Source organism: Heliangelus exortis, chromosome 3, assembly GCF_036169615.1.
Source record: "Heliangelus exortis chromosome 3, bHelExo1.hap1, whole genome shotgun sequence".
In the NCBI taxonomy this organism is placed as follows: domain Eukaryota; kingdom Metazoa; phylum Chordata; class Aves; order Apodiformes; family Trochilidae; genus Heliangelus; species Heliangelus exortis.
Window position 1 is genome coordinate 46,332,361 of NC_092424.1, and position 13,791 is coordinate 46,346,151.

At 35.4% G+C, this 13,791-nt stretch overlaps 1 protein-coding gene across 16 annotated transcripts in view; it reads right to left on the reverse strand.

The window, feature by feature from the left end:
* QKI (QKI, KH domain containing RNA binding) overlaps positions 1-13,791 on the reverse strand; it is a 141,170-nt gene that overhangs the window by 96,688 nt on the left and 30,691 nt on the right. For all 16 annotated transcript variants that reach the window (XR_011725201.1, XR_011725200.1, XM_071740457.1 and 13 more), the window contains exon 2: positions 11,330-11,472. Coding sequence is in view for 14 of the 16 variants with exons in the window: in XM_071740457.1 (XP_071596558.1) it covers positions 11,330-11,472 (143 nt within the window). In the remaining 2 variants the exon portion in view is untranslated. The remainder of the gene's footprint in view (positions 1-11,329; positions 11,473-13,791) is intronic.

Consider the following 13,791-nt stretch of genomic DNA (forward strand, 5'->3'; position numbering starts at 1 on the left):
TGTCACCAACCTATATATTTAGCTCTCGTCTCATACATTGCCATCCCTCAGTGTCAACCATTTAATGCCCTTTTTGCTCCAGTCTACTGATACTGAGGTGACAACACTAAGGGTTGATCAGCAGACAGGAGGTACAAGAACACACCACAACAAATCAGAGACTTTATCAGTTATCAGAGACAAAAGCTATGCCTTGTCAAACATATTCAAGGTGGAAAACTTTCTGCATTCTGGACTTTCTTCCCTTCCCTAATTTTCTTTTTTTAATTGTGTAATTATTTACATAAATATTAACTTTAAATTTTTATGAAAAAGCTAATTTTTCTTTTCGTATGTTTAATTACCATTATTCAATCTACACCTAACAGGACAAGAATTCCGCCATTTGAACCATTGTTGCACCATTTGCTTCAACAATGCTTTCTTCCAATGCTTTCCATACATACTAATATAGGCTCTGCATTAAAGTCATACTGACTTTCCACCTAAGGACATTTTAAACATTAACCCTTTTTCTCCTGCCACAAGTCTCAAGAAAATCTTAACAGGGTAGTTTCAATTCCTTTTCAAGTAACTATAATACCCCTCCAAATGAATTTTATGCTACATGTTCTGTTCATGTAAAAACACTAATCTAATTACTGTCATATTTTTGAAATAATTGGATTTTAAATTGCTTAGAATTATCAACATAAGTGAGAAAGCTGTAAAGATAGACAAATTAACAATTTCATGGTTTTAAAATAGGAATCTCTCTTATTGTTAGAGGCCCATTTGCGATGATTTAAAGGCCCACAGTACAGTTTGCTAGTTCCCTCCTTTAAGTGGTCATAAAAACCTTTAAACACTAATTGAAAGATTGTTAACAGAAACTCTTTCAGGAAATCAGATCCCATGAACAGTCTAATAGTAGGCATGCTTAAGTGAGATAGTGAATAATTGGTTTCATCCTGTTCAATAAGATGAGGCTTTCAGAACAGTGACATCACATCAGTTTCACTAACACCAGGAGATGAGTAAAAATCGTTCAATTCCATGCTCTGCTTGGGAATAGTGAGGCATTTATCTAGAGAATTAACAAGCTGTGCTGGTTGTAAATCGGTCTCCAAAACCTAATTGTGGGTTCCAGCAGTGCCCTTTAAGCCTCAGTTTACACTCATATTCCATAAACAAAAGGTGCTTAGGATACTCAGTTCAACACCTAATTTCCATCATAATACCTTTTAATTAGATGTGACCACATATGACATTACCCAAGGAACTTCAAGTTGGCAATTTTGCTGTAGCATAGACTACTTCTAATTCTCCGTAATTAGAAGGGCAAAAGATATGCTTAAATTGGAGCACCACTGCAGATGGTTGTTACAAAACCTTTCCATTCACATGACTAATTTTAATAATTTAATTTAGCTTACAAAACTGTAATTTGTAATTACAACCAGCATTAATTTTTGCTTTGTTCCTTTAAACACATTACAGAATTCATAACACAACTGCAATCTGATTCATAAAATTAAAGCTCTATAGTAAAACTAATTTATATGAATTCATGGGGGGCTGCAGGCGGGAACAGAGAATTCTAACCTAGTTTGAGACAAATCAACTTCTGAAATACCTATACATATGTTTAAATATATTTAAAAGTCTCCAAGTATTCCAACAATCAGAACTACAAAAACTTATGACTTAAAAAATCATGCTTAGCCAAAGAGAAGCTCTGTACATTGCAATCAATTTCCATGTCCATAGAGTTCATACTGCACTAGATTCACTGGGAATCGATTTATACAACTAGGTCTGGAATTTCATGCCATGAAAATACTGAAACATGACACATAAAGTACCTTAAAATTGTTTCAACAACATTAAAAAAAACCCTCCCTTCCAAAATTTTAGAATAAACCCCAGTATGGTTATGTAACTGCTAGTGTTTGTCATTCTACTACAGAGTTCAAGTCACATGCCTCAAACAAGTGTAAAAGAAACATACTAGTAGCTTCCAATGTCTATTTGCTGTTATTCCTCTAAAAATATTTCAGTGTTGAACATATTAAAAATGAACAACTAAACAGCTCTATTCACCACCTGAACAAGCTGTTACAATAGTGTTCAATATATATGTATTGCTGCCAGAATCGGTTAAGTTTGCGGTATTCAAGACTAGAAATGCAGGAGAACAGCTCAGAAATGCAAAAGATAACTTACATTGTAGCACTATGAATATTTCCTTCAGGGCTTTAAGGTCTGACCCACCTTGTTTGCTTTAAATTACTTCCCGAAGCTTAACTCTGTGCTCTATCTGTAAGATGGTAATGAGTAGAAAGGCAAGGTAAAACTGAAAAGCACCTGAAACACCTTAAAAAGCTTAACTACTTGGGGGCACTTAAGGGTAGAAGCCTCACAACATATCCACTTGAGATTTATGTGCTTCAGCCAGCATCAGGCAGTACAGAGCAGCAGTATTATGGTGCAGCATTACAGCAGTCATAGCACTTTTGCATACCAAATATATTGATTCTATTATCCCAAATATTTACTACTGTAACACTACTAGATCAGCAGCACAGAAACAATTACTACACTCCTGCTTAATTTCTGACTAGCTTTTGCATTTTAGCCAGTGGCTTTTAAACTTAGGGAGACATCACCACATTCAAAAGTTCCGTGATGACTACTGCCCCATCACGGTCACTGCAACAGAAGGGGAACTACCTCATATTTACCACAAGAAAAAAGGCATAACAATTGGTCATTTCCATTAATCAGTATAATGTATTTGGAACAGCTATACAGAGAAGCCTAGTTCATCCAGCATTCACATTTTTAGACCACCTGTATTTGCCGGGAAAACAAATTAATTTGAGAAACTGTTGCATATTTAAGATTCAGTTAATGATCTTCCCAGAACAAGCACTCCCTGTTCTCACTGACTTCAGGGAAAAGCCCTCAGTGCCATTTGACACTATAGATCATAATGTAACTCATGCAACTAGAGTAGAACTTGAATTTTTAGGTCAGTATGTTTTTAGGTCTCATTGTTTATAAACCACATAGCTCAAAGATATTGATCAAGCTTCTGTAAGCAGTCTAAAGAAACAGAAGCATCTGAACAAGCATTAATCAACACAAGCAACTTAATTTTAAGTGTTGGGTAGATGAATGTACACCATTAGTACAGGCACTCAAATCTTTCTGGAAGACAAGGGGTACTATGTTTTAGAGAAAACTGAGTGCATTTAAGTTGTAAACAGGAACTGGATGCTGAAAAACTAACATTTTTCTTAAAATACCAAGTGTATATGAAAGAAAAATGGTACACACAGTTTAAAATAAGCATAGAAAATTTCAAAAGGAACAGGCGTATTCACAGAATTCAACTATTTTACAATGCTGTGAAGTAAAAGAAACATACTAAACTTAGAATTGTGCATTAGTACTAGGCCAAAGCTACCAGAATGCAAAGACCTGTGTCCAACTACTGTTCTTACTGAATTTAAAAAATAGCACAGACGAACAGAATAAATTGAGTGGGTCCAAACAACAGTGGATGAATACCTGTTAGCTACACAATCTCAGAATCTCGTACACAGAGATATTTATGAGGTAGCATTGGCGTTTTATTCTAAAATCAACTTTTAAAACTGAGGCAGGTAAACAACAGCTTCTAGGTAATGAAACAAAACATGGGACAAAAGAGGAACAATCTAAACAGAAAGTTTCCTCTGAAAGTTGGCCTTTTTTTTAACAGTCTTCCTCTCCGCAAAAAATGAGAGAAAAGGGAGGGGGAGGGTAAACGAAAAAACAAGCAAACAAACAAAACAAAACCATTAAAGAAACAAAAAACCACCAAAAAACACAAAACAAAACAAAAAAAAAACAAACAAAAAACAAATAACACCACACCCAAAAGAAAAGGTAAATAGGGTGGTACTGTAATTTCCAGGTTAGGTTTCTGGGGAAAGTACAACAGCTCAGAGTTCTAGGTCTTCTTTGTCAACTAACCAGAGAGAAAAAAGCTTTTAAAAGTTCTTCATTCTGCAGAAAGGACTTTTCACTCTGTATTTCCTACCTCCTTAAGACAGTGCATTGCTTAATTACAACCCATATCCTTCAGGAATCATTTTCAGCTCTGTGAAGAAAATGGAAGATCTGTTCTTAACTTTGCACAATCTAGGGCACCTACTAGGGATTCTGATATCCAAACAGTAATTTGTAAATGTATATATGTATTTTAAATACATTCCTACTTTACTCTGCATATGGTTGCAACCCCCACCTATGTATTTCCATGTTTACTGCAGACCCTGATCCCAGTTAAAATACGTAGGATGTTAATTCACAAAAAAATTCCAAGTTGAGCAGATGTATTTAAGTGTACCTGATCTATTCACAACAGCAAGCAAAAATGTCACACTGAAGCACTTATACCTCTCTGCATAAAACCCTTCTTTACTAACATAAAATTTGAAAGAACAGCTTGAACAAAAAACCCAGTAAAAACCATAGTTAATATTCCACAAACCTCTGTGCTCAACAACAGACCTTTCATTATTTTTATTTGCACACAACCCTCCAGTACTTAGTCTTGCAAAAGATAATATAGAAGTTCTGACGGAAAGCAATTCACAAACTGACACAAGAGTTGTAGTATATGAGCAACGGAAATCATGCACTCAAATATTTTTTTAGTCCATGAAAAAAAAAATTGTGTGCATAAAGCGCAGAATTCTAATGCAAAAGATGGTATTAAGACAACAGCTCTGATCAAACAGATTGTCCACTGAAAGCCTAACACTGAAGAGACAACTACAGTTGAGAAACAAGCAATAATGAAAGGCACCACAAAGGCAAAACCAAGCATGGCAGATGTTGACTACTAGGTATTAACTTGCTTTTCAGAAAGTTCAGCTGGACATATCCTTTGCAACCTCAAATTTTGTAATTCCCAGATTTGATAATTTTTAGTAAGATAAGCTTATTCTAACTAAAATTTTAGATATTTTATTCACAGAAAAACAAGAGGCATCTACAAACTAACTGTTTACTATTCTTCTTAATCTCTTGGCTTCCCCACACACACTCTTCTTCAGTCATGGTGTACAGAAGTTGCCCTATGTCTGGCACTAGCTGTCAATGTCAGGCTAGAGGACTCCTTACGAGCTGGAGTCATACAGTGACTAAACAAGAAAAACAATCCACTACTTTCAACTAAAAGGGTTATATACATGCTGTAGCCACCACTACAAGTTCAGTCCTATAATGTTCACTTGGGTAAGTTACTACCTAGTACAAGCATCACTGTAACAAACAGGTATCCTAACAAGCATGTCCAGCTTTTGCATGAGTACCAGATGCAACTCTTTCTTCTCCCAGATTTCTGAATTTACTTTGAAAAATGTTAAGAGAAACATTGACCTGCAGTGTAGTCTTTACCTGTCTTCCATCTACCCTGCCTTCCCTTTTTTTTTTTTTTTTTACACAGTATCTGCAAATAGTTAAAGAGCAAAATTTGAGAGAATGAAGTGGGAATAAGAATATTAACAGATAAATTAATTACTAGGTCCTCACCTGTATAGCTTAAATGAATTCAATGTTTGAAGAGTTAAATGGGAAACAAAAAGCAATCACAAGCATGACACCAAGTCCCTCAGTACTGTTGAACTGATGCTGAACCTGCAAGATTACCATCAGTAACTAAAGGACAGGGGTTTTATATCCAATGCCTTTAATTCTAGACTGTCTTACATGGTTTTGCTTCAGAGGACAAACATACTCTGGAGATTTAACAGGTTTATTTCTGAATAAAATTATGACAATAGATGTAATCTTTCAGCAAGGTGCTGTGAAAAAAAAAGAAAAAAGCAAGCTATTGAGTGTGAACCAGGACTCAAAAGAAACTTATTTTTCAAAAGGCGAATCAAATGGTCAGTAGTGGAAGGATATCCAACAAAACTCTTAGACAGATGCCTCATACAGATATAATGGCAAGTCTCTGCTTTATTAGGTTCTAAATAAAGGAGACACTTCTCAATTAATCCATTCCCTTACTATTTGCAACCAGAGCGCACAAAGCTTCTCATAAATATTTAAAGGTTTATTTTCAACCTATCTTTTTTTGCCCCCTCTATTACAATGTATTTCCAAATAACTCATTCAGAGTGGAAATTACTAATCAAACTATTTTCATTCTTTCATAATACATTTGTACTTATATCAGTATTTGACCTTTTGCTGAATCTTCCTTCAGCCTTACTGGTACTCCGTAAGCCAAGTTTGTTGGTAGGTATCAATTATATTCACTCTTTCCTTCCTACTGCAAGGGTAAACAAAGCCAAGTCTTTTAGCCTCCCTCCCTGTTTACCACTAGGGAATGAAGAGCTTAAGTAAAAGAATCAGAACAATAAATAAAGAGGATGTTATCATCTTCCTAATCCATATTAGGGATGCTATTAAACCCTGATATTACCAAATTGAAAAAGGATTTAAACGTTTTGTCACTAAGTTCCCCATAGTAAAACGAATCCCTGTGTTCATCGTTCTGCTGTATTAATTAAATAGTTTTAACAGAAATGGTCAGAAAGTATGCACAAGCTGTTTATCACTGCTGGCCTTTGAGCTTCAGTATACTCAAAGGACATGCTACTTCAGATGTGATAATTACAGAGTTCTTAGATTTTTACTGAAGAGGCACAGAAGAGTTCCAACAGAGAATTTCACATTAATCAGAGCTAACAGGCTACTTATTAATAATAATTATTAAAAAAAAATTTAAATCAAAATAAAATACATTTTTGCAGTACAACATCCGTAGGTACTAATTCCAAAAACTGTTACAATTGATATCAGACAAAATTTCATCTCAGCTCTTTAGGGAAATTCAAGAAAATTAATCATTTATTTGAAGAATAAGAAATGCTATTAATAAGAAAGACTATTAACTATTCACCCACAAACAATAGCTTATCCTCCATTCTTCTACTTCCTAAGAGCTCTGTATTTTTCCCCCCACATCCTTTCTTTTTACTTTTTAAATCTCTGATGGAAGGTACTTTTACATGAATTGGAAATGCCTTCAAATTGTAATACCAAAGACTTATATGAGCATACAAAGATATCACTGTATACAGAATATATTTTTAACTGAAGGGCAAATTAGAGACAACTAATGGAATTTCATCCTCTGGGAGCCTTCCGCACAATTTCTCTCCTAAGTGTCAAGTTTAAGCTAAGTAGCTTAAATCTCAGTTTTAAGACTAAAATTTCTAAAAAGATCTAAGCTCTTCCAAAGGATTCTAGAAGAAAACAACATATACAAATATACACAATTGCATTACTATAGCTGGCAACAAGAAAACGAGACAGAAAGCAGACCACCCCAGCAGTTATATTTTATCAGACTGTCATTATATCATGGAAAAATGCTCCTCATTAATACAACATAAACCAGAAAATTAGTTACTCTTCAGCGAGATTTTTTGTGCATCTTCTACTTACCAATACAGAAATGTAGGCTCTAAACATTCTCCTTTTAAAAACTACAGGCTGTTTCAGACAACTAACTTTTTGGAAAGTTGAATCTTGCCTTTGCTATGGTCTTATAATATAAAATTGAAAATAAAAATGCTCAATATGCACTCATATAAAAAACTAAATTATTAAGATACTACAGGGGATTTTATATATTGATTTTAGTTTTGTAATGCAATTTTTAATGTTCTTTCCTCTTTGTAGGTACTCAAAGGACAATCAAATTAATATTAAATTGAGGTAGGCTATGAAAATTTACTTTTCATGTTTTATACATATATATGTATATGTTTATACACTTTTGTTTAAACTTATGGCAGACCACTATTTTTATGCTTCATAATTAATTTAGGATTCTGTGAAAAAAAGTGGCACTATAGCCCTATGGAACTTCCACTACAGTCAAATATTTGCCAGAATAAAAGTTTATTACAACAACATAAAGCTTACCTGTGTTTGGGTTTTACCTGTTATTATATATATAAGTAAATCTACATCAGAAAACAAGTTTTGGTCACTCTTGTCTGAATAATCTTTAAATTTATCCATCTTTATGTCTTTGTAAGATACAACAGATTGTGAGTTGGAAAAGAATTAACTGGATTTCTCAGAGAAACTCACTGAAAGCCTGAACAGCATGTCTTCTCTGTATCTGATCACAATTAAGTAATTTGTTAGATACTAATAATGTTCCACCTACCTAATTATCTTTACAGGAGAAATTTATCTTTTTATAGGGTTGGGTATGCTTTTTTTTAAACAAGTTGGAACCACTGTACACTAGACCTTCTGAACACTGTAGTAAGCTTGCATGCAAAGCTTATTTATTTCTCACCTGCAGAAAGGTTTTAGAAAGGGCCTTGCATACGAAACCACTGCTTTTTTTCTATGTAGTAGCATATTCTAGTTGCTTAGCCAATTATTGAGGCTATGCAAATCCCATTCTGAGCAGCTAGGAACAAATACAGACAACACAGATAGGCAGGAGCACATAGGGAATGCAGGTTTTGGCTCTCTTGAGAAGCTTGAACTGTGTCAAGTGCCAGCATAGAATAAGAAGTTGGATATTTCCAGCAAACATTTCACATAATCTCACAAGAACCAACTCCTTTTTTATTCCAGGTCACATGCATACAAATCACAAGTCTCTCCAACTTCTGAATTTGTAAGGGCTTATTAAAATAAATTAGTGACCACTTCAAGGGCATTCATTTGGAAGCACACAGAACTAGCAGTAGCTAGAGAAATAGCACACTTGAAAGTTACACAAGTGCTTTGACACTAAATAGAGCCAAACTCTTTACTGTTTATTTAAACTATGTTTGATAATTAACTCGCAGTAAAGAGCTGAGCTACTATACTTCTTGATTTCTAGAAGAAAAGCTTAAGAACAGTTACAGGAAATCCAACCCTTTTACTTCTATCTCGTGACCCTGGTACAGCAAATATTAAGTTCTGTTAAAACTACAACCAATAACTAAGGCAACTCTTCTCAAAGGATGCATTGTTGACCAAAATCGCAACAATTCATCTGTGTTTTATAAAGCCAGTAAAAGTAATGTAACTCTTAATATATATACAGCTATTTAAATGCAGGGCTACTTACAGTTGCAGAAAAAATGCATAGGACAGTTCCTCTCAAAAATCTACAATTCCAATATGTTTCATAAGGAACAGTTTTTGGTGTGGTGATATATACACACGTACATATGTGTACATTTAAATATATTAATATGCAAATAATTAATTTAGAAGAAAAACAGAAGGTAAAGGGGGAACAGATGTCCTTACTGCCAACACAAAATCTTTGACCACTTTTCTCAGTACAGGTATTTTGACCCAAAAGCAAAACTTTGTGAAACCTGAAAGGGGGGGGAGGGGGGAAAGAGACATTTGTCTGAAGATTTTGGTCTGAATAATGATATGCAATTAATGTTCTTAATGGACTGTAAAACCATAGAATGGTTTGGGTTGGAAGGCACCTTAAAGATCATCGATTTCTAGCTCCCTGCAATAGGCAGAGACATCTCCCACTAGTTGCTCAAAGCCCCATCCAACCTGGCCTTGAACACCTCCAGGAAGGGGTCATCTACAACTTCTCTGGGCAGCCTGTTCCAGTGTCTCACCATCCTCACACCAAAGAATTTCTTTCTAATGTTTAACCTAAATCTACAGTCTTCCAGTTTGAAACCATTACCCTTTGCCCTATCACTACATGCCCTTGTGAAAAGTCCCTCCCCAGCTTTCTTTTAGACACCTTCAGGTACCTGAAGGTATCCCTGGAGTCTTTGCTTCTCCAGGCTGAAGAACCCCAACTCTCAGCCTGCCATGACAGGAGAGCTGCTCCAGCCCTCTAGTCACCTGTGTGGCCTTGCCTTCCCTGGACTCAATACAACAGCTCTGTGTCCAGCTCTTTCCTCAGGACTGTTCTCAACTCATTCTCTCGCCAAACTGTAATTGTGCTGGGTACTGCCACAACCCATGTGCAGGATCTTACACTGAGCTTTACTGAACTTCAATAGCTCTCAAGATTGCTAATGTAGTGGACTCCTTCCCTCCAGTGTGTTGAGCTCTCCACCCAGCTTGGTGTTGCCAGCAAACTTGCTGTGGTTGCACTCAGTCTCACCCTCCACGTTGCAGACAGACATTGAACAGCACCACTACCAATCCCTGAGGAATGCCACTTGCCCCTGGTCTCTAATTGGACAAGTCATTGGCCACAACTCCTCAAGTGCAACCATCCAGCCACCTCCTTATCCACTGACTGGTTCATTGAGTCTCCATCTTTCCAATTTAGAAACAGTTAGGATGTCATGCAGGACAGCGCCAAATACCTTGCACGAGTCCAGGTAGATGACATGAGTTGCTCTTCCCTTATCCACCAACGTTGCAAAAGGCCACCAAATTTGTATGGCATGATGAGGTTTTATTTAGGCCTATACATTATAAGCAGTATTAAAATAACAAACCGCTATTTGGAGAGATTAGTCTAATCAATAATACAAAAAAAGCCACAAAATACACAAGTATTACTTTGCCATTCTGTAACTTTCTTCCACTTCATTCCACTTCAACGTACAAATGCTTCACATGGTCCCTTGCACTCCTCCACTACAACAGGACCTCTGAATTCTCCTAGAGTGGATGTAACACAACTCCTTTGCCAATAAAAATGGCTGGGAAGACCTTGACAAGACTATTTTCCCCAAGTTGTTTTAAGAAACCATTCAGACCCCAAGAGTTCTCATGGTTCTTCAAGCTAAATGAAACCATAGCCTCTCAAAAAAGCAGACGTACAACAGAAAGCTTAATGGAGACATTAACACTGGCATGCAAGCTTTGCTTATGAAATGAGGGAGAAATACAAACAACAAACCAATGAGTATCCCAAGATAAAAACAAGTGGTTACACATGTATGGACCAAACAGGAATTAAGTAGCCCCTAAAGGGTTTCCAAAGGGTCTCTAAGGATTCTCCAACAGATTGTGACAGACATACTAAGTGGAAAACACACAATCCCAAGAACTACATCCCCCATAAGACTCACTACACAGTGTCTCAGGACTGACAATACTCAACGAACAAGGTAATTCATAATCCATACTAGTTTGGTATTTAATATAACCTTCTTCCACTCACACTCTCTAGAAATCAAACCAAGAGCAACATACTTTGCTTCCCTAAGAAGTACCTTGTCAAAAGCAATTCGGTGTGATCCAAGGGTAGCACCACATCAAATTTACATTTAAAGATGACCACAAGGATCAAAAAAAAATTGAGGGACTAAAAAGATATACTTACATCTGGATATTCTTTTACAGGCACATATAGTTTCTCTTGTAACTGTACAATAGGTCCCACAGCATCTGGTAATTCTGCACTTCTCTTCTCCGTACTACCATTTAATGTGTCGTTATACATGTCTTTCCGTACTCTGCTAATTTCTGTGGGGGGAAAAACGTATATTAGGTATTAAATACAGTAACAGATTATAATCTAACATGACAGAGTTCTCTAATCTTTCCCAAATCTTAATGCCATTTTCTTCCTCTCTTCATGAGCATCATGGTAACTTGAAAGAAAATCTATTGGTTTTGTTTAGGTTCTTTATGGATTTCTCGGGACTGGGGTTTTTTGTTTGGGTTTTTTACTTGGTTTGGTTTTTAAATTGTAGCACCTATCTTAAATATTTTTTCCTTCACGTCTGTAACTTTGCTGCCTACTCATCCTGTTTATGGATTACAGCTACTAAAGTAAAAATTATATGCAGTTCTTCAGAGCACTTACAAGATTGTTCACATAATTTAAAAGGTGTATAAAACCAGTAACTTTACATATGCTTAAAATAAAGCATCTAGAAAGAAAAAAAAAAAAACAAAACCAAAAAACAAACAAACAAAAAAAAAAAAAACCAAAACAAAACCCCAGAAAACCTGTACCTAACAAAAATAATAGAGAAATTCATCTATACAGTATAATTTGCTAGTTACGAGATTTAAGTATAGCATTTGGAAATGAAATGGTGCATCTTTCAGCAATGGAAATGTGACAACTCAAGGGTGCAGTTACTGAGAACATGGTGTGACAACAAAATAGTAAATATTGTTACATATTGTTCTACTGACTAGTCCCTGTGAGGTCATAAAAAGATCAAGACAAGTACGGTATAAGAGACTTGGGCAACTTCTATATACACCCAAAATATATACACCTCCTACAAAGTAATAAACTCAACAACACCAGGGAATGCCACAAAGTTGACTTAAAAATGCTGTTTCTATCAGTTACACATATACTTTCTACACCTTAAGGTATTTACTTCCAAGATGTAGCTGAGTAATTATAAACAAGGTAATTAAAAATAGACAATTTGATTCAGATCGGTTTTAGTTTCACTGAAGTGTAATAACCTGAGAATGGACAGAAAGCTTGCTCTTACCTAACAAAAAGCCATATTTAACAAGACTGTATCTTTCACTGCTAGAACTGTTAAACTGGTATTTAAATTGCTGCCATAAGAATTTTAAAAAACACCTTTAATAACTTATGGAATCTCAACCAGTATAAAAGTTTCTCAATGAGTTTATTCCAGTATCATTAAAGAATTACTTAAAATAAATGTATTAAACAAGTTCCTAAAAAATAACATTAAAGAAGAATTGTTCCCAAAGCTTTAAAATATAAGTGTATGCTGTAAGATGTGAAAAGTTACCAGTAATCCCAGTCTTTTACTCAAAACTGTTACAACTTTTTTCAATATCTTCAGAAATAAAATGTAGCTGAAAATATGTTTTCATATGACCACAAGAAGACATAGAAAGGAAAAGTCACTTGAAAGTCTAACAGCAAAGCAGATTAATATAGCCTCTGTTTCATAATCAATTTCTTCTCTGGCAAAAGATTTATAGCTCAGATTTCCCCACTTGAAAAGCTAGGGAGAAAATGGATAGCATTAGAAATAAGGCACCTTTGAAATGCAGCAGACCTGATTTTCAACTGAGTTAGTCTCAATTAATTCTAACAAATTTACTCTGCATATTCAAGGACAAGTTGTTTCTCCACTGGAAACTGACATGTCAATTGTGTATATGATACAATGATTTGGTGGTTAACACCTGTTCTAGAATGGAGAACACAAATTTCATCATCATATATTCACAGCTCAAGGAAAACATATACAGCTGCTTCTAAACTAAGACAATTTTGGCAACAGGCACAAAATCCTCACAACTCCATGCACTATTTATACTGGCTTCAGTATAGAAAGAAATTCTTTAGCACATCTCTATGAACAAATATTACCTTTTGGCAGGCTTTGTTTTCTTTTCATTCTCTTCAGATTTTCCATTCTTACCACTACACTGAAACAAGCTTTAACATCTGCCAAAGTACTGAAGCATAAGTAGCAACACCTTCATTTTTATTTATATTTGGCAGCTACAGAGTAGCTACACTAAAAACTTGATTTTAAATTGTATCTTTCACATAGGATATAATCACTAATATTATATATCCTAGTTTTCACTGAAGAAAAAGAACACATTTTAATCTTTCCCTTGCAAACACTCATATGTCACATTCATGACACGGCATAGCCAAACATTCAGAACACACACGGAGAGATAGTACACAGATGCGCTGACGTGAGTACTAGCACTAGATTCTGGCTTTTGTGAAACCTAAGCAATCTATCATGCTTGAAACACTATCTAGAACAAAGACACCAACCAGCTCAGGATTTTCTACTCCACTACAGGACTAGA